Here is a 21,213-nt window from a genome sequence, read left to right on the forward strand (position 1 = left end):
ATTATTGTATCACACTATAGGAAGTTATAAAAAGTAATAAGTTTGCGTTATTGTATTATGACATATCACACTATAAGGAAGTTATAAAAAAATAAAATTAAGTTGACATTATTGTATTATGTTGTATCACGCTATATGAAAGTTACACATAAAGGTAAAATTAAATTGATGTTATTGTATTATATTGCACCACATTGGCACATTATAAGAAAGTTTAAAAAAAAAAAAAGTAAAATTAAATTGACGTTATCATATTATATTGTATGACACTATACGAAAGTGATAAAAAAAGTAAAATTAAATTGACATTATTGTATTATATTGTATGACACTATACAAAAATTATAAAAAAAAAAAGTAAATTAATTTAACATTATTGTATTATGTACGGAAGTTATAAAAAATTAGAATTAATAAACAATAAAATTTTCCACTACCGGGATTCAAACCCGCGTGTGAAACAAAGCTCAATCAAATTTTCAGGGCTACAGCCGAATTCTAATTATTAGAAGAATTACAATGTTATTTAAAGGCTAGGAGAACACGTTGCGATTTATGATAAATTTTAGGGTAAAGTACAAAAAACTATCTTAATTATTGGTATCACAATACTTTCATACCTCATCTTTTAAAATTAATAATGTCATACCTCATCTTTAGAATTTGATCCAATGTTATACCTTCCCTTACTTGACCGTTTACTTTTCAGTTAAATACTGACGTGGCTTAATTCGGGATCCACTTTTTATTAAAAAATTATTAAAAACTAAAAAAAATTATTTAAAATTATTTAAATATTAAAATAATAAAATAATAAAATAATAAAAAAAACCCATCAGTTCGTCCCTCCCCTCCCCTCCCCCTCCCCCTCCTCTCTTCTCCCCATCTTCATTTTCTTCCCCCCACCTGCAAACCCAAAAAAAAAAAAAAAAAAAAAAAAAAAATTTGAAAACCCAACAACCCCCTACGGAAGAACAAGAAGGAGAAGGAGGAGGATGAAGAAGAAGAAGAAGAGGAAAAAAAGGAGGAAGAAAAAAAAAAATTCCCCCCCCCCTCCCTCGGCGTGGAAGAAGAAGAAGGGAGAAGGAGAAGGAGGAAGAAGAAGAAGAAGATGAAGGAAAAAAAAAAAATTTGAAAACCCATCAACCCCTCTGCGAAAGAAGGAGAAGGAGGAGGATGAAGAAGAAGAAGAGGAAAAAAAGGAGGAAGAAAAAAAAAAAAATTCCCCCCCCCCCTCCCTCGGCGTGGAAGAAGAAGAAGGGAGAAGGAGAAGGAGGAAGAAGAAGAAGAAGATGAAGGAAAAAAAAAAATTTGAAAACCCATCAACCCCTCTGCGAAAGAAGGAGAAGGAGAAGGAGAAGGAGAAGGAGAAAGAAGAAGAAGAGGAGGTAAAAAAGGAGGAAGGAAAAAAAAAAAACTTTTTTTTTTTAAAACCCATTAAACCCCAAATCCACCACTCTCATCCATTATCCACAACCTCTTCCGCACCCATCCTCCACTTCTATGCGCACCCATCTTCCCGTCGACGGGATCTGGATTTTTTTTTTCTTTCGGGGATTTGCAGGTGGGGAAGAAGATGAAGATGGGGGAGAGGAGGGAGGAGGGACGAAATAAGGGTTTTTTTATTATTTTTTTTATCCCTACTTTTTATTGTTATTTTAATACTTAAAAAAATATTAAATAATTTTTTTTTTAGTTTTTAATATTTTTTTTTTAAAAGTAGGTCCCGAATCAAGCCAAATCAGCATTTAACTGAAAAAATAAACGGCTAAGTAACGGAAAGTATAACATTGGACCAAATTCTAAAGATGAGGTATAACATATTCAATTTTAAAAGATGAAGTATGAAAGTGTCGTGATACCAATAATTGAAACAATTTTTTGTACTTTATCCTAAATTTTACCTTCCAGTCGACTAAGAATGTGGACTAGAAATGGGTTTTGGAATTTTCAAATTTTAAACACTCCGTTTGGGAAATATCAAAGAGGGACCTAGAAGACACGTGATTAGATTATGAGATTAAAATGGGGTTTTACAAAATCAAAAACACACCGCGACAAAACCCACCTCTGAGCAGTCACTTGTTTATGTATTTTTGGGCAAGTTGAAACGTAAAATGAATTATAAGTTTTGTAAGGGACAAATTCGTGACACAATATTTTTACTTAATTTTTAGCACATGTTTTTTATGACTTACTTAGTAATGTATTTTAACTATCTTAATTGTTTATTTTTTAAATTTTCACTCAATGATCATGTATACTAAAAATCATCAAATCTGAAACTAGATGACCATTAGATTAAAAAGTGTTAAGGGTTTCTTCGTATAACCCTACAACACCTTTAAGGCATGTCCACCATCCATTCAAATCGTTAAAATCCAATACAATGTGAGCCTTACAAAAATTTGTGTCGAAAGTTATGTATAAAAGTAGTGTCGCAAAACTATCTATATATATCCATATTGACAATGTAAACCATTAATCTACGGTGAATGAGGATCCTCTTCAGATCCTCTTTGTTAGGATTCCTAGTATTCTCCAATCGTATCCATTCATCGTATATCATGCGTTAAAAAATCATTGTAAATTTTTTTATTTAAAATTAAATATAAACAATATCCGACGAAAACTGACCGCACGATATACGATAAACATATACAATTTGAGCATCTTGACGGTTTATGATGATGGGGAGCTCCTCCACTGAAGAAACCGTAAGAAAGAATCTACCATCGCGGACCCAAGTCTATGGCCTTAATGTAGGCTTCCTTCTTGACCCTTTCTCTTTTTTTTTTTCTTTTTTTTTTCTTTCTTTCTTTTTTTTCTTTTCTGTTTTTGGTAGGATCACTCTCTCGTTTTGTCAAGGAAAGTTTTTGTGAATTTGGTTGTGGTCACTCTCCTCTTCTAAGGACGAGAACTTTTGCGATGGTTATGACTTACTGCTTAACTCTGAATTTTAAAGCGACAATTGTTGTTAAAATTTGAGGTGGTCATTTTGTGGTTTGTGCACTTATCAAGGATTATGCGGCGTAAACTTGACGCTTGTTAATTACAGGTTACTCATAGTAGGTTATTGCCGACGATTGCAAGATCATTAATAGGTGGTGTTGTCTTTCCCTCATGGGGCGTTGTAGCAGTTTGAGGGATTCATAGCCGTGTTTTCCTGTCATTGCATAGACTTCAAGTGATGGTACAACAATTATCTTGTTTGTCTTGACAGTGTTGGGTTCGTCTCGTAGAGTTTAGGCCTTGTGAGCTTATATTTTCTGTTGGTTTAGGCATAGATTTATAGTTGAGGAATAATACCTTGAAGAGTTTATTTTGTGCTTTGACAAATTTTTTTTTTAATTTTTAATTTTTTTGTGGTGTGTTGTTTGTTTGTCAGGCAAAGGATTATTAGGACATCTTCGTGATGTCTTATAGCAACGCTTCTTGGCAAAGGACCGTCGTCTTTTGCAAGTCCATCAGAAAGTGATGTAAAGTTTTATCCTCGCGAATGTATCTTATTATTTGGTTTGATGTTGTTGCGTGAGTTATATTTTGTATTATTGTTCTATTACATTTGTAATCATATAATTATATTTTTGATTGATGATATTTCTCTTCTATTTTGTCAATAAAATGTTTATAAGCTTAAAAAATACCGGTAGGTTCTCTGGTAGGCGCGAATTCATGTCCCTTGGGTAATCTGTCCAATTATACTCAAGTTCTGGGGATTATGAGTCTATGACCAATGTTTTTAAAAGAAAAAATATGCATGAAGCTTCTGGTACACAATTTTGAAAGCAAATGGAACAATTCAATTAAAAAACAGGCATATGCCAACATTGCAATCTGACAGAGCAGCCTCACCACAATCAGGAAAGGGACCATTCCTGGATACCTTCCATCGAGTCAATTAATTCAGATCTTTGAAATTTGATCTAACGACTACAAACATGAGGCTCCTTTAAAAGTTATAATAACTTTAGCCGTTGTATCAAAATTCAAGGGTTCAGATTTGTTGACTTGGTGGAAGGGATCACAATGATTTTTTTCTTTTGGGAAAACTTCCCCACAATGATTTTGGCATCTCAGTTTGAAGTCAGTGTTGTGCCGAGACAGTGTTGCAATATGCGATAGTTAAAGAACCTTTCGTGATTACTCAACTAATTAACATGTCGAACAATCACAGGTAAATCAGTGGTTGGAGACAAATTTTAAATTTGTATTTCACACAGAACGTCATGAATTTCGACACTAGTGAATCACACGATTTTGGAGACTTAACTGTCTCTGGAAGCCTTCTTTAACTACCAAAAAAATAAATTGTTGTCATGAAGTCACCAGCGATCCCCCTTTTTATATGAGAAAAATCTAATTAACAGGTCGGACAAAATTAATTCCGCACTTGGCCGTCAAGAAATAATTGACGAGGAAACAAAGAATCTCACATGACTCGTTCTTTAGCCTTTCCACAAATATATATGAACTAATAAAAACGAACAATCTTTTCACCTTCTCCTTTTCAATTCTCTCTGTTTTTCTTATGGAAGAAGAAGAATATCAGACGCAGTCCAAATGGCAAGGCAAAGCCTCCGCCGAGCTAAAACGCATGTCGCCAGAACAAGCCTGGCTGGGCCTGGCCGATTTCTGCAACCTACAAAAGTGGTTCCCCACGGTTTCCGCGTGTCGCCAAGTGGAGGGCGTCCCTGGCCAGCCGGATATGTTCCAGTACTATGCAAGTGCACCTGTTGATAATGATGAGTCCACCATCAAGTGGTCTAAAGAGAAGTTGTTGACCATTGATCCGATCCAACGGCGCTTGAGCTACGAGGTCACGGTGAGCAATCTCGGGTTTAGTTGCAACAATGCAATTAGTTGCGATGGACGGCGGAGATGGGTGCAGGATCGAGTGGTCGTTTGTTAGCGATCCGATGGAAGGGTGGACCTGGATGATTTTCTTTCCTACCTTGATTCTTCTGTTCAATTGATAGGAAAGACGATCATGGGGCATCCTCCTCCATCTGCTACTACTACTTGATATGTACTCAACCCTTCAACTTCAGTATTTGTTTTATGTAATTTGTAATGACTTTCTCTTTGTATTCAACTATGCTTTGACGTGGTCTCGTTTGCTGGCTGTGACTTGGTGTATGTCCCCATATAAGTTTTTTGTCTCGATCATTTCTGTGGCAAATTTGTATTGACAGTGTTTGTGATAGCCAAGGAAACGTTTACCTATCATGTTTCTCTGTGTAAATTATCTTAAGATCAATGTGTTGGTCACTCAGTATCGTCTCAAGTTATGCTAGCATTAGTCACCAAACTAGAACAATATATCATGACTCGTGAGCATGAATGATTAATGCTGACATCATTTCCCATTGTCCCATCTAAACGAAAATAGGTGCAAGGGGAAAGTGGGGTTAAGTAAATCTGTGGTTGAACATTGATTTGTAAGATAATTCTTTATGCGCATTAGAAATCAATGGTGCCATGTACTTAGGAAGTTGACTATATTGGGCCAATGTAAACACCTCACATTTCTACAGAATGTGAGTTGTTCTGATGCTCTTCGTAACTGCGGCAGGACCAACAGTAAACGACACCGCGTTGAAGAATGATCGTAAGAAAACAGCTTAAATGTAAATAACCTTCGACAGCTAAAACTATATATGGCCTAACTCCTTCAAAAACGATGATTCGCTACATGTAAATTTCCCATTTTTTTCATTTTTCTTAAAGTGGGTAGGTGAATTAAATTACAGGCCATTAACATCTTCGACGCCAACACTCAATCTCTTATCCATCCAGTCAATTATATCCTGTGCAATCTCCACACGCTCCGGCTCAAAGAGAAGGTCGTGCAAGAAACCGTCATAGAGCTTTATATCTTTGAACTCGGATGCCGCCTCATTGTAGAGGTCCTGGGAGGCTAGTGGATCGGTGACTCTATCAGCAGTTCCATGAAGAACAAAGAAGGGGATATTCACAAACTTAAAGTTCCGCGTCAAGTGAGAGGAGATCCGCAATATCTCATAGCCTGTTCGGACCCTGATTGGACCTGTATAGACCAGGGGATCAGAGTACTTGGCCAACAATTGTGCAGGATCCCTAGACACCGGAATTCCCCTCTTGTTTGCACCTTTAAACTGGAACTTGGGAGCGACCATAGAAACAATTGGAGCCACAGCCTGAGAGACATCAGAGAGTACATTTGTAGCATGTAAGCAACTATGTAACGACTATGTGTTTAACACAGCTTCAAGCTTGGGGGGAGATAAAATCGCCTAAAAGCAGAAGCATTCAACATACAGTAGTTACACAAGATTTGGGACGCAGTAAGGAGCATACCCCAACAATTGGATGTGCTGGCTTAACGCGCAAAGCTGGTGATGTCAGCACAATACCCTCTAGCATTCCTTCAATTTGAGGGACGGTCGCCGCCTACGCAAATGTTGAGCAATTTTAATGATAAACTTAAAACCCAATTATGTTGGACGCTCAGTAGATTTTTGGATGGCATACCTTCAAGACAACAGCTCCTCCTGTTGAGTGACCAAAGAGGAAGCACGGTACTCCAGGGTTATCTAACCTAATCTTCTCCAAGAAAGCACCCTATTGAAAGAGTAGGATCAAAACTGTCAGACTTCAGGGGGATTGAAAAGTAGACACTTGGAACCGAAAAATAGTAAATAAAACTAGGAAAGAAAACTAAGCTCGCCTATATAGTCGAAAAGGCTATGTTCAATTGTTCATACAGAAAATCCTAATATCGACATGAGGGGATAGCATGCTGAGTTGAATGGAAATGCAAGATTTGTAATCAATTGGAGAAAATGCTGCTGAACTTACAGTATCAGCAACAACATAGTCAAGTGAAGGAACGTATCCATGCAATCCATCGCTGCCGCCATGACCTACCACAAAGAGAACAATAGATTAACAAAAAACGCAACTCCAACGACTTCAGAAATCATCCGAATCGAGTAGTCATGTCCGCATTTCCGATCACAAACACCTAACATAATGCAAATGAGATATTCCCATAAATCCCCACAAGGTCCAGACATATATAATGCAAAAGAGCTCGAATTTCAGTATCAACATGAGACTCCATTATCCTCTCTTCCTTTGCAAAGTGAAAGATTCAGAGGGACTCTACAAAAACATGAAATAGATTCCCAAAGTTCTGAAATTTTCTCTTTAACTCTCTGTTTCTCTCTTCAGCATAAACCTCTTTCGGACCTTAAATCGTTGTGAGTTATGTGCGTTTTGAACTATAAAAGTGAAAGAGCCAAAATGACAAGAAATCTTAAAACTTTAGCTACCTATCCAATCCATTGCGTACACCCCAAAGTTGCATGAGGTTAGTTGCCTTGCAAAATCAGCATATCTTCCACTGCAAACAAATATCAAAGCACAAAATTTCAATCAAAACAACATTTAACTCAAAAAAAAAAAAAAAACCATCAAATTACGAAAAAAAATCCCCTGAAATTTTACCTGTGCTCATTAAGCCCGTGGATGATGATCAAAATACCCCTGAAATTTTAGAAAAATAAAAAAACAAAAAACAATCAGAACTTGTGAAGATTATACAGAAGACAGACAGAACAAAAGCAACAGCAAGAAACCCAAATTCTAAAATTACAAGCAAGAAGATTATAGCTAATTATTCTGTTAAATTACGCCGAATCCAGCACAAAAATACAATTTAACAACACAAATATTCCGAAAATTATAAAATTACGTAAAAAAAAATCGATGAAATTACACAAATTCAGACAATGAAGAATTATACCTTGGAGTGCCGGAGACCGGAAACCATGACCGGCAGAAGAGGGCGTTGTTGCGACCACCAAGGAACAAGAACGTGGCGGAGCGGTACCAGCAGTGGCCGTCGCCGGTGTTATACCCCTCAGCCAATGCTCTGCGCCTGAAGGTGTCCTCCTCCTCTCTCCTCCACGCCGACTTTCGCTTCTTAGACGACGGAGCATCCAGCAGAGACTCCGAGATGCCGCGGCGGCAACGGCGGGGAAGGAGGAAGAGGATGAGGGAGAGGAAGAGGGTGTGGATGAAGAGGAGGGAGGCTCTTAGGGTTTTGAGGATCGGGATTATGCGATTGCTGGCTCCGGAGGTCAGCTGTTCCATCTCCGCCGTCGACATGGCCGGGTAATCGACGGTGGAGAATGGGAGAGAGAGAGGGAGAGGAATCCGGTTCGGGAGAAGAAACGCAGAGGGTGGAAAAAAGGAAATGAAATGGAAAGGGGGAAGGAAATGATTTTGCCGGTTTAATTGGGACTTTATAAAGTGTTTTGTCGTTCGGAATCGTAGCGGTCAATCTTGGGCGTTGATTAGGTGGTGCCCGGATGTTGACGGTTGGGATTTGAGGTTTGTTAATAATAAAGCGTGGAGGACAAGGATGACTAATTCCTGTGTGGTTAGGTGACGCGGCGGGATCGATGGGTTGAGGGAGTGGTGATTTCGACTGTGGACGGTCGGGATTGAAAAGTTGCGGAGTTTGGTGTGTAGGGGATTATCGAGTTTGATGGTATGACTATGGTCTACGTCAAAGTATTAAATTGTGGGCAGGCCGTTGGGCAGATATGGGTGCGCGCCATAATATACGTTACGTTGGTTTTGGCTGAGCAGCTCGGCTCGAACCATGCACAGCTCGGCTCGACCCCATCTTTTTTTGAATTCTTTAAAAAAATTAAAACCTCAATTAAATACAACCTCTTAAGATTAAGATTGTTGTTAATAAAAATTTATTTATTACTTTAGTGTATTTAGTAAAAATATGGTGAAGTTTATATTTGTAATTTTAACAATGGATTTGTAACTCAAAAGTATTTTTTAATTTTTTTATTAAACAAAGGCAAGAAGCACTTTTTTTCTCAAAAATTGTTTAGCACGTTTAAAAGTAGCCTAAAAAAAAAAATCATATGCAAGTGCATTTTTTTCTTATTAAAGGTAGAAAAAAAATGTGTGTAAAGATAGGCAATGATGCAAATACAATGATTTTGTTTCAAAGAAATGTGTGTATATATAGACACAACTCTACTTGCATTTCAATCATTAAATTAATTTGACGGTAAATTAATCAATGAAAATTTATTATTTTTGTTACATCCTGAATAAAATAATCAATCTACTTTCTCTTCTATTGAGTATTGACACTATATTTCTCCCTTTCTAATTTTTTTTTTCCGTGTATTAAAAAGGAGAATAACACATGTTTCAGATTTCACACCACCATCGTCAATGAGTCCAAACAAATGGCCTTGCCGACATTATCAAAATCCCTAAATTTAGTTATATTTCTATTTTCTATCTCTTATAAAATTATTAATTTACGATTGTGTCTTAAACTAGGAATTTACGATTGTGTAGAGATTTATTTGTTACTATATGTACTTCATTCTCTGTGTAAATTCCAAAAACCCAAAACTCAAACGAATGGCATCTAAGATCATGACAGTTAAATAAGATGAATTAAATCAGATTTACAGTTAATTAAAAGAGATTAAGCTGTCAAAGATTAAGCTGCCAGGTTGAGCCAGCCAGCCAAGCCCTTTGAAGTAAATTGCCAGCGAAAGAGAGGAGAATTATTTTACCACAGGGACTAGCTACTAGCTAGGTATGTATGGGATGGGTGTCACCATACCAAGAACTCTCGTACAAATGATTATATTAAAAAATGAAAATTAAGGAAAAATTAAAAAAAAAAAAAAAAACCTGAAAAATGGTAAATAATGCGTAGTAAATAGTATCAATGAAAGATAAAAATATGATTTTTCGTTAAAAGTGAACAGTACTGAAAATGTTTCGTTAAAACTCTCTATTAAAAATTTTGGTATTAAAACTTTAGTACTATTACCATACCATATTAAATTTAAAATTTAGCCCAAATCTGATTTTTATTCATTTTTTGGGTTAACTGGATTTTACAATTTACACCACAAGGTATGAGGGTCAATTGCAAATTAAGTCATGAAGTTTTAATTTTTATTGTAGTATCCCACATCGCCTGTGAGGGCATGGTCTTTGGGCCTTATACATCCATGCCCAGAGCTTTAACTTCAGAGAGGCCTTTTGTGGACTACGGTCCACAAGAACAAAACCGTGCGGTAGCTGGGTGGCTGCGACATAGTCCAAGCCCATAATGCCAAAGCGGACAATATCCGAGAGGTTGGAGTCTGGGATGTGACAATTTGGTATCAGAGCCAGACTCACGGTCGTGGTGTGCCGACGAGGACGTCGGGCTCCCTAAGGGGGGTGGATTGTAGTATCCCACATCGCCCGTGAGGGCATGGTCTTTGGGCCTTATATATCCATGCCCAGAGCTTTAACTTCAGAGAGGCCTTTTGTGGACTACGGTCCACAAGAACAAAACCGTGCGGTAGCTGGGTGGCTGCGACATAGTCCAGGCCCAGAATGCCAAAGCGGACAATATCCGAGAGGTTGGAGTCTGGGATGTGACAATTTGGTATTAGAGCCAGACTCACGGTCGTGGTGTGCCGACGAGGATGTCGGGCTCCCTAAGGGGGGTGGATTGTAGTATCCCACAGCGCCCGTGTAGGTGTGGTCTTTGGGCCTTATATATCCATGCCCAGAGCTTTAACTTCAGAGAGGCCTTTTGTGGACTACGGTCCACAAGAACAAAACCGTGCGGTAGCTGGGTGGCTGCGACATAGTCTAGGCCCAGAATGCCAAAGCGGACAATATAAGAGAGGTTGGAGTTTGGGATGTGACAATTTGGTATCAGAGCCAGACTCACGGTCGTGGTGTGCCGACGAGGACATCGGGCTCCCTAAGGGGGGTGGATTGTAGTATCCCACATCGCCCGTGAGGGCGTGGTCTTTGGGCCTTATATATCCATGCCTAGAGCTTTAACTTCAGAGAGGCCTTTTGTGGACTACGGTCCACAAGAACAAAACCGTGCGGTAGCTGGGTGGCTGCGACATAGTCCAGGCCCAGAATGCCAAAGCGGACAATATCCAAGAGGTTGGAGTCTGGGATGTGACAATTTGGTATCAGAGCCAGACTCACGATCGTGGTGTACCGATGAAGACGTCGGACTCCCTAAGGGGGGTGGATTGTAGTATCCCACATCGCCCGTGAGGGCGTGGTCTTTGGGCCTTATATATCCATGCCCAGAGCTTTAACTTCAGATAGGCCTTTTGTGGACTACGGTCCACAAGAACAAAACCGTGCGGTAGCTGGGTGGCTGCGACATAGTCCAGGCCCAGAATGCCAAAGCGGACAATATCCGAGAGGTTGGAGTCTGGGATGTGACAATTTGGTATCAGAGCCAGACTCACGGTCGTGGTATGCCGACGAGGACGTCGGGCTCCCTAAGGGGGGTGGATTGTAGTATCCCACATCGCCCGTGAAGGCATGGTCTTTGGGCCTTATATATCCATGCCCAGAGCTTTAACTTCAGAGAGGCCTTTTGTAGACTACGGTCCACAAGAACAAAACCGTGGGGTAGCTGGGTGGCTACGACATAGTCCAGGCCCAGAATGCCAAAGCGAACAATATCCGAGAGGTTGGAGTCTGGGATGTGACATTTATATTTTACACTGCGTGGTTTATGAATTGCACAATTTAATTTTTCTATAAACTTTGTCGTCTAATTAGACATTACATGCTAATATGCATAGACTTAGTCCACATTTTAAGCACTCTTTTAATCTTTTTATAAAATTGACAGTCAATATATCTTAAAATATGAATATAATATATTCCGCATTAGAATCTAACGTTTGTTAAATGATGAAATTATCAAAAAAATTAAACTAGTGCATTTCAGAAACCACGTATTTTACTTACGAATCTGAACGAATTTGAGTCTGAAGCCTTATCTGCTTCATTTCACAGCTACACAGCTAAATAATAATCAAATCGGGATATTTATATCGGATCCCTTTGACTTTACATCTTTGCTTATTTGTCAACACCATCCCCCATACCATCGGAAGATTCAGAACGATTTTTCAAAGCCTGAAAAAGGACCAAGTCGGTCCAATCTTTATTATTTTACTTTCATTGTTTTAATTTCTAACATTGTGACATAGATATGCTAAAATTACGAAGGGCGAGTACTAGATACACCAACATATTGATCTCACCCCGTCGTTATATATTTTGGATAGTTTTATGCAAACGATTAAATAATACACATTAAATTACAAGAGAAAATTATAATATGGGATACCTGACGAATGTTCTTAACTAATTAAGCTACAAATCACTTGCTTTTAGATGATTATTTGATTAGTAGATTCACTTCATAATTTAATCAATCATATATATATATATATATATATATATATATATATATTTTTTTTAAATATAAAACTCAATTATTCCAATAAATAAATGGTTTCTAAATTGATAACTAGTATAATCATGTCTGCATGTCTAAATCGAATCACGGGTTCTCACTTATAATAATAAATTAGTATATGCCCACACATAAGGTGTGTGTGAAATTTTTTATTTTTGTTTTAAAATTTGGAGAGAGGAAAAGAGTGAGAGTGAAGGTGGAAGTGGGGAGATAGGGAGAGAGTTATAATGTTTTCTAAATTTTAAAAAAATTAGAGATGTTAAAATCACATGTAGGTGATGCTTAAACAAAAAAAGCAAAATTTTGTTTTGTGAAATTACATTATTACCCTTAATTTTTTTGCGGTAATAGAAAACTAAATAGTATTGTCACCCTCTTTTGGTTAACGAAGAAGGTTTTATTAATATGTAGTTTAGGAAACCAAAAGAAAATTATATTAATATGTAGGTGATGTTTAAACTAAAAAAAGCAAAATTTTGTTTTGTGAAATTACGTTATTACCCTTAACTTTTTCATGGTGATAGAAAATTAAATAGTCTTTTCACTCTCTTTTGGTTAACGAAGATGATTCTATTAATATGTAGTTTAGGAAATCAAAAGAAAATTCTATTAATATGTAGTTTAGATATGTTTAGTTAGCTTTTGGGGACAGTTTAATTGGTGCGTGGTGGATGTTGAGTTAGGATTAGGGTTAGGTCACCAAACTAAAACTAGCCGTTGGCTCCGATGCTTCTGCTTTATGAAAGCAAATTTTCAAGGCCATGAAAGGACGCAAAACCTGTTATGTGGTGGCAACATGAATTTTTTGGCTTCTTTACCCTCAAAAGTCTTTGAAGATGATGTTTTTGGTGCATGTAGTTTTCAATTGCGACAATTTTACAGAGAGGAAAGAAATAAGTGCAAGAAAAAAAAGCATGTTGATTGATTGGTGGTTTGGGTTGGGGGATAACATTTTTGTCCGAAATAAATATGGGGGATTTGGCGCTATACTTCTTTGGGAAGTTGGATATTCAATTTTGCTTTTGAAAAAAAAGCACTTATCAGTCAATTGGGGTCCAAAAAAGCTAAAAACCAAAGCTCAGAAAGTCAGTTCTTTGTATGTTCATTTGGAATAGCTATGGATGTAACCCGGGAAAAATTGCAAACCCTATACGACTCTTGATTTTGATTGAATCCGACGTGCCCAATTTATTTATTTATTTTTAAATTTTACTATTATTAGTGGTATCAAAACATGGTGAGAGATTCATTGTATGAATGATAAGTGAGAAAAATGAGAGATTCCTTATTACCTCTTAATGATTTCATATTAAGCTTGATCAAAATTATATGATTAGTAAGGTATGCGATAACTTTAGGTTGAATGTGCTTTTATATTTTATTTTATCTATATTATAATTTTTTATTTAAAAAATTCAAGAGTTTTTAAAAGCACCGCGAACAAAAAAACACTCTTTATTATCTAAAAACACTTTTAGCCCCTAAAAGCACGGCCAAAATTCCTTAAACAAAAGATTACAAATTAATTATGCATTTTTATAATGGTGAAATTAATAAAAGTGAGCATTATTGTTTCTAAAGATTGTTTTTGAAGCTGGGCTGGGTGATAAGGGCCTCAGCCACAAATGAGTATCCACATTGTCATAATCAGGCTATGTAGGCCTTCTCAAAGTTGAGGTAGCCCATAGGCCTAGTGAAGTTCAGCTTTTCCAATTGTAAACTAACTTTCTTAATTGGCCAAAAAGCCCAAGCCCGTCTCTTTGTGTTTTTTCCTGATCCAAAATTAGTACTTCTCTTTCCAATGTTGGAATATCTCCCTCCTGTAAATTAAAAATGATGAAGAAGGTCTTGCCTTTATAATTCCAAAACTATTAATATTTGAAAACAAGTATGGTCGAGGAATTCAAACCCTAAAAATAAGAAATTGGATCGAATCTCTGTTGGAATATCTCTCTCCCGTAAATTAAAAATGATGAAGAAGGTTTTTTGCCTTTACAATTCCAAAATTATTAATATTTGAAAACGCGTATGATCGAGGAATTCAAACCCTAAAAATAACAAATAGGATCGAATATTCGTTTATGTCCTACTACGTTCTACGTAACAATAAATAAACAAATAACACGTTGTTGGTTAAAGAATCCACCAAATAATAAAGATTTGGTAACATGCCGACTAAAAAGTGTCATTCCCCCTTTTTTGTGGTGTAATTTTCATATTAATGAAGTTCCCGTGTTGCCTTCACAAAGTTGATCAAGAGGTCGCTTCACACACAAAAAAAAAAAAAAAAAAAAAAAAAAGGGTTAAAAAGTGGTCCAACTTCCTGGTTTTCCTTTTAGGACTTCGATCATCTGCCCTGCCCATTCCATACATTTTCCATCATTTTCTATTTCTGTGATCACGGTTAAACCATGTCAACATTTTGTATTAATTTTTTATAGAAATAATAAAACAAAACACAATGGGAATATAAAATGTTGACGCGGCTTAACCGTAACCACATAATATAGGAAGGGATGGAAATGGTATGGTGGAGGGCTGACAATCCAAGTCCTTCCTTTTAACTAAATATCCCAATAATGCCGTTGTTTTCTTTCTTCCCAACAAAGGAAATACTGACAGCTCGATCAACAAGTGCTTTTCTTCTTCACACCTTCGAATACATGTGAGAATCTGATGTGACCACAATTTTGTTATGATCTCTCAACTTTTCACATGCATGGTTGGTTTTGTTTCTCGTGAAGATATAGCTCTTTAGATCAAACCCTAGTTTTTGAATTTCTATATTTTTTACAGTAAGAAATAAAGAAAACTAATAATGCCTTAATTTGCAGAAACAATTTGTTAATTTCACAACGAAACCCTACTATGAGTCTATGAATACTTTTTTTTTTTGCACCATTTTTCTCACCATATGCTGATTTCCAGGCTTCCAGTTCCAGTATATAATTTAAAAGTAAATAACAATAAGAACTCACCACATAAAGGTTTCTAACTGAACTGCATAATACTGCATTTAAGCCAAAACAACCAAAGCAGAATCCTTCATATCAGAAAAAGCAGAAAAGACCTATTAGCTTTCAACACTTCATGAAAAATCTTGCTTATTCAGGAGCCTTCTCTCTCTCTCTCTCTCTCTCTCTCTCTCTCTCTCTCTCTCTCTCTCTCTCTCTCTCTCTCACATGTACTCATAGTCCACATACACTTTCTCTCATCCTCTGCAGGAAAACAGAAAACAATATAAATTACAAGTAGAACCTACAAGTCCATAAATCTTCAAACTCAAAATTTTAAAGTTCTAAGAACTTCAACAAGTTCACCATCATGCCACCAAACAGAGAAAACCAGATGGGTTCATATTCTAAGGCCAACACTGTCCACAAGCCACCAATACTCTCAATGGGAAGTCTCCAAAGAACCATATCTGACATCTCAGCTCAACTAAGCAGCAGCAGCAAAGAATCCCTTGATGATGACATTCATCTTCCAACTATATCCGAGGTTGAGGATGCCAAGTGTGAGTGCTGTGGCATGTCTGAGGAGTGCACGAATGAGTACATAGATCGCGTGCGCAGCCAGTTTTCGGGGAAGTTAATTTGCGGGTTGTGTGCTGAGGCTGTGAAGGAAGAGATGGACAAGAATGGAGGCAAACGAGAAGAGGCTGTAAATGAGCATATGAGTGCTTGTGAAAAGTTCAATAGGCTTGGTAGGGCATACCCCGTTTTGTACCAAGCTGAGGCCATCAAAGAGATCTTCAAAAAGAGTTCAACAGTTAGGGCAAAATCCATAAGTCCTAGAGATAAGAGTGTTCGAAAGGGTAACGGCGGTATTGCGAGGAGCTCCAGTTGTATTCCCGCAATCAACCGAGAAGAACTCAGCCGTAAATCTTAAACTCTAATTAAACTCTAAATTGTAAACCTTTGTTATTTGAAAGGACTTTTTAAGTATTTTTTCTCTATGTAACACAACAAGTATCCATCATAGTTAGCGTCAAAGGGGGCACTTTCCATTTGCAATAAATGTAACAATCTAATGCTAATCTTACTTTGATCGATTAGTTTTTTATTACACAGATATTACAATTTTAATCTGCATTAAGGGAAGGAAGATGGTTTGAACAAGGGACTCAATCGGTTAAACAATTCAACACTTGCTAATGTTGTTGATTAGTTAACCCTGGCACATAAATAAAGTTTTTGCCAAATTTCTATTCCTTTCTTTATACATGTACTTGGTCGTATAGGATGAGCCTAGCTATGAAGGAATATATAAACGCCTTGTATAAAATTGAGCTTAGGGGTGAAATTTTTAGCATATTATTGTACTATGCTGATTTTGTATCAATCGGATTAGGATCCTCTTCTGAGCAAAGGGTGAGGATCCTCCTGACCAAGCCCATCGGGCTGTTGAAATTTTATCCAAAGGCTACAATTATTATAACTTTTAGATAGACCCTCTGTTTGTATCCGTTGGATAAAATTTCAACGGCCCGATGAGTTTGGTCAGGAAGATCCTCATCCTTTGCTCAGGAAAAGATCCTGATCCGTATCAATCAGCAATAGTATGATAATTGTATAGAATCAATCATAAATGTGAATGGTATCCAAAAATGTTTTGCTAGAGTTAAACAGTAATTTCAACACAAACTCACTTAGTGCATTTTGTTATTATTATTTTTAATTAAAAAAAATCCAACGAAAAAAAGATAATTAAACATTTTATTTTTAATTTAACATAAAAAAACCAACTGGCACACTAAGGGAAAAACTCATTTTACCTTCTTATACGTTGCCTCGAGGTATTTTCTTCTTATAATCATTTTAATCTAGTAAATTTGGATTAATAACTAATAAATGTTTGACAAAGAATAAATAAAGAGGTTGCTGCCATATAATTGAAGGGTGATTTTCTTTTTAATGGTGTATATTGAACTAAATATGTTTTCAGATTTTGGCCAAAATAAAATGGCCTATTATGAAAGTGGTATCGTTACTACGTTACTATACCAACCGAACTATTTAGTATTACTGAAAATTTGACACGACAATGATAATAGATTTTAAAATATCAAAAACTTGGTTTGGAGGTTTGGTACGGTACCAAATCCAGCCACAATCTCGTTTTTCTTTTGGTGGAAAATACTGTCTCGTTTATTTTGAGCATATATCAAGTCATGGCAACTTTCACCTTTTTAAATATGCAAACAATATTTCCATTTTGGTTAAACAATAATTTGTTATAGTATTGGAGGATGAGATTTAAGGGGTTATTCATACTATGTTTTTATACCACATTTCTATAACATCTTAGGTAGCATCTGATGTGAACAGACATATTATTTGATAAATTTGCAAAGCCCAAAGAAAAGAAGGAGAAAGACTTTTCGTATACCACGATTATTATTTAATTAACTAATTTTTCTTAATTATTAGTTTATTAAATAATAAACTAAAATTAAAAATCTAATTAATTCAAATGATGTGGCTGTTCACATCAAATACCACCTAATGTGGTATGAAAATATGATACAAAAACATGGTAAGAATAACATTACTCGGATTTTTAGAGAAAAAAAAAATCTATTTGTGAACTGTGATTCGTCCTAAAACTGCCCCAGGTTAGTGGTGATGAGACCCAGTTGTGATCAAGTCCCGTCAGGGAAACGTTTGAAAGCAAATTTACATGTCATAACCTTGATGTAATTTGGAGTGAATAAATTAAAAACAAAAAAGAAAAAAAAGGAGTAAATCGTACCACGATTCAATGTCAAATATGTGATGTAAACTCTACGTTTGTTGATGATTAATCATGGGAATGTTGATATTATCTCGCCGCATCATATATATCATTACTCATTAAAGGTATGCTTATGTAACCGTAATCAGAATAAAAAAGAGAAATTAAATTTCAATTTTAAAGTATTCTTGCGTTTACCAAATAATAAAGAATAAAAAAATAATGGAACCCATGTAAATTTTGGAATTGAATTCCTCATTTGGAGGAATTCAACTCCCTAGACATAGATGGAAATCTAATTCCCGAGGATCTGTAGAATCCGGAATGGAACCTTTTGTCAATTATACCCTCACTTGAATTTTTAAACTCCAAGTTTACCCTCCATTACCCGAACAAACCCACACCACGCCTGCGCAGCGCCACTCCTACCTCTCCCTTACCACCGCGGCCACCCTTATCATTCCTACACATGCCCAGCGCCGCAGCCACCAATTCATGATGTAAAATATGTAATTGTTTGTTCTCATTCAAGGCGATGGCCTGGATTTTTTTTTTCTTTCTAAGAAAAATTAACGAAAAGTTTAAATATTTTTTTTTAGTTTTAATGAAAAATGATAAATAAAGGTGTAGTGAATAGTATCAGGGAAATATAAAAATGTGGTTTTTCGTTAAAGTGAAAAGTAATGTTTTGTTAAAACTTCATTCTTTCTACACTTTATCTTATTTGTTTATTTATTTATTTAAATATATATATATATATATATATATATATAAAATTAGGTCTACGTTTATGTTGTTTTGGAAATTAAAATTTATTAACTAGCCCATAAATGAATTTCTTTAGGGCATGGGCAGCTTGGTAATTAAACTAGTTTTAATACCGATTCAGGAGTGTTTGGTAAACAACCTGTATGGAATCAACATTATTTCTATTCTGATTCTAGACAGTTTAGTAAACAACTTCTATATGAATCTGATTCTGATTCCTCCTCAATTCAATTCCCTCTATTTTGATTACGGATTAGTAAACATACCCTAAAAGTGCAACCATTGTGTACCATAACAAACTAAAGCTCACAACCACAAACATGTTGGTAAGAAAGGGTAATGCTAGGGAGCCTAAGCTTTTAAACTAAGTTTATAAACTAAATGATGTGTCACCAATATGAAATAAACACGTTAATCAACACTTAAGTAATAATCTAACCATTAACATCCACATTATTTAGTTTAGAAATTTAGTCTCCCTAGCATTATTAGTAGGAAATTATGATGGTGGCATGGTGTTTTGTTTACTTTTTAAATGGTCCATTCCAATAACCCCCCACAACTAAAGATTTTATCAAGCATTAATCTTTTTCCACCGATGGGCCATTCTTCACGTCTTTGTTAGCTAGCTAGATAGTTTTGTTGGCAGTGTAAGATGGAGGGGGACCGTCCTATGGTTTATCATCCATGGTTTTTGCATGCATTTTCCTCTTGTTTTTGGTTTATCTACCCGTGCACTTGGTCATTTTAAAAGACCTAATGACTTCTTTTGTGGGTTTATAAGAGACGTCTATAAATTTCAGCATGAGTGTGACATTATTGCGTGATGTTATTAATTTAAGTATTATAATATGAATAGACGATAATATTAAAATTTATAGTCCTACTTATAGCATATATTAACAAATAAATACAAAATTATCATATAACTTAATTGCTTATCACGTACCAGTGTGACACGCGATCACACAAATACATATTCATATAACCAGTTTTGGTCGATGCACAGGATGAAAATAAACCATTTAAAACCCAAATTAACTAGCTCCATAAAGACCACGTACAAACTTATGAAATTCTCAAAGATGTGCATCGCTCTTCAATTCCTCGCGAGTGGAAACTTGACTACAAGCAATTAATTAGAGTACACATATAATATCAGCTAAGCTTATGTTTGTACTTTACATGTATGCATGCAAGAACCCCGGCCGCTGACTGAACAACGTGCAACACGAGCCCTAGGTAGCCAATTAACAAGTGGTGCATGTTGCACTTATAAATTAATACTTTGATAACAATGCGTGCAATTTGCACAACATTGGCATGAAAAAGCAACACTTATATGTAAAATGCATTGATATTTTGGTCTGTAAAGTGGCCTTTCAGCATGCAACTGACGAAAACTTCTCGAAGCTTATGTATATCCACATTAACTTTAAAATATATTACATTATCGCATTCAACCTTTGAAACGACTGTCAATCCACAAGAAACCCCAACCCACACACCCTCATTTCGTATAAATACCCAAGTGATATGTTCAGATCTTGTACTTCAGTTCAACATAGCCAACTATTACTTCTCTCAACAAATATATGATCATATCATCAAGTCTCTGAGCAGTTGACATGGTAATGTTGTCTTTAACTATACTCATACAATATATTGCTTGCTTTTAACTTTTTACATCAAGGGTGATGTTATTCAGACACACAAAATTGATACGTTTGTTGAACACAATATCTAACACAAGTACAGTAATAGGCCCGTCTCTATCAAATTGTGTTATAAATGTGTTAATTTTATCTGTCCAAATGGTTTTTTATATCATTGAGCTAATCTCTCTCTTTCATGTCCATGCATGCGTTCGCGTAAACATGCATGCATACATACAGCCGCAGACCGAGCAAAGGCTTCGAAAGGCATTCTCAGATGTTTCAGTTGAAATAAACAAGTATAAGAAGGAACTGGAATTTAGTAGCAACGATTTTATACTTGCTACAATTGATGAAGTGAAGCAGGCAGAGTGTGAATGCTGTGGGCTGAAGGAGGAGTGCACACAAGGCTATATCAACGAAGTTGAGGGCTCCTTTTCAGGTAAATGGGTTTGTGGGCTCTGTTCAGTAGCTGTCAAAGATAATATGACGAGGGCTCCAAATGGCACTCCCATGCAAGAAGTCGTGAGCTCTCACTGGGACTTTTGCCAGAAGTACAAGAGCACTAGGCTCAACCCTAAGCTCTCATTGACCTCTGCCCTGAGGGACATAGCAAAAAGAAGCTCTGAGAGTAGAAATCCGAACAGTAACATGCCAATGCTTGGTCGAAGAAACAGCTGCGGTCCAAGAATTGATTTCAAGCAACATATGTAA

At 36.3% G+C, this 21,213-nt stretch overlaps 3 protein-coding genes and 1 pseudogene across 3 annotated transcripts; 3 read left to right on the forward strand and 1 right to left on the reverse strand.

Annotated features, from left to right (window-relative positions):
- The first annotated feature begins 4,519 nt into the window (after nt 1–4,519).
- On the forward strand, nt 4,520–5,090 carry LOC137730634 (lachrymatory-factor synthase-like; annotated as a pseudogene).
- A 539-nt stretch (nt 5,091–5,629) lies between these two features.
- LOC137738981 (uncharacterized) lies at nt 5,630–8,264 on the reverse strand. The gene is made up of 7 exons (XM_068478455.1): nt 7,790–8,264; nt 7,492–7,530; nt 7,317–7,387; nt 6,841–6,905; nt 6,514–6,603; nt 6,340–6,432; nt 5,630–6,179 (listed from the first exon to the last, which is right to left on the reverse strand). The coding sequence occupies exons 1-7, from the start codon at nt 8,152–8,154 to the stop codon at nt 5,748–5,750; spliced, it is 1,155 nt and encodes a 384-aa protein (XP_068334556.1). The 5' UTR covers nt 8,155–8,264; the 3' UTR covers nt 5,630–5,747.
- Nucleotides 8,265–15,664: 7,400 nt separating this feature from the next.
- Nucleotides 15,665–16,231, forward strand: LOC137727815 (uncharacterized). Its single transcript, XM_068466674.1, has one exon. It carries the CDS (start codon nt 15,665–15,667, stop codon nt 16,229–16,231), a length of 567 nt encoding a protein of 188 aa, XP_068322775.1.
- Nucleotides 16,232–20,721: 4,490 nt separating this feature from the next.
- Nucleotides 20,722–21,213, forward strand: LOC137727891 (uncharacterized). The gene has a single exon (XM_068466787.1). It carries the CDS (start codon nt 20,722–20,724, stop codon nt 21,211–21,213), a length of 492 nt encoding a protein of 163 aa, XP_068322888.1.

Source organism: Pyrus communis, chromosome 1 (assembly GCF_963583255.1).
Source record: "Pyrus communis chromosome 1, drPyrComm1.1, whole genome shotgun sequence".
In the NCBI taxonomy this organism is placed as follows: domain Eukaryota; kingdom Viridiplantae; phylum Streptophyta; class Magnoliopsida; order Rosales; family Rosaceae; genus Pyrus; species Pyrus communis.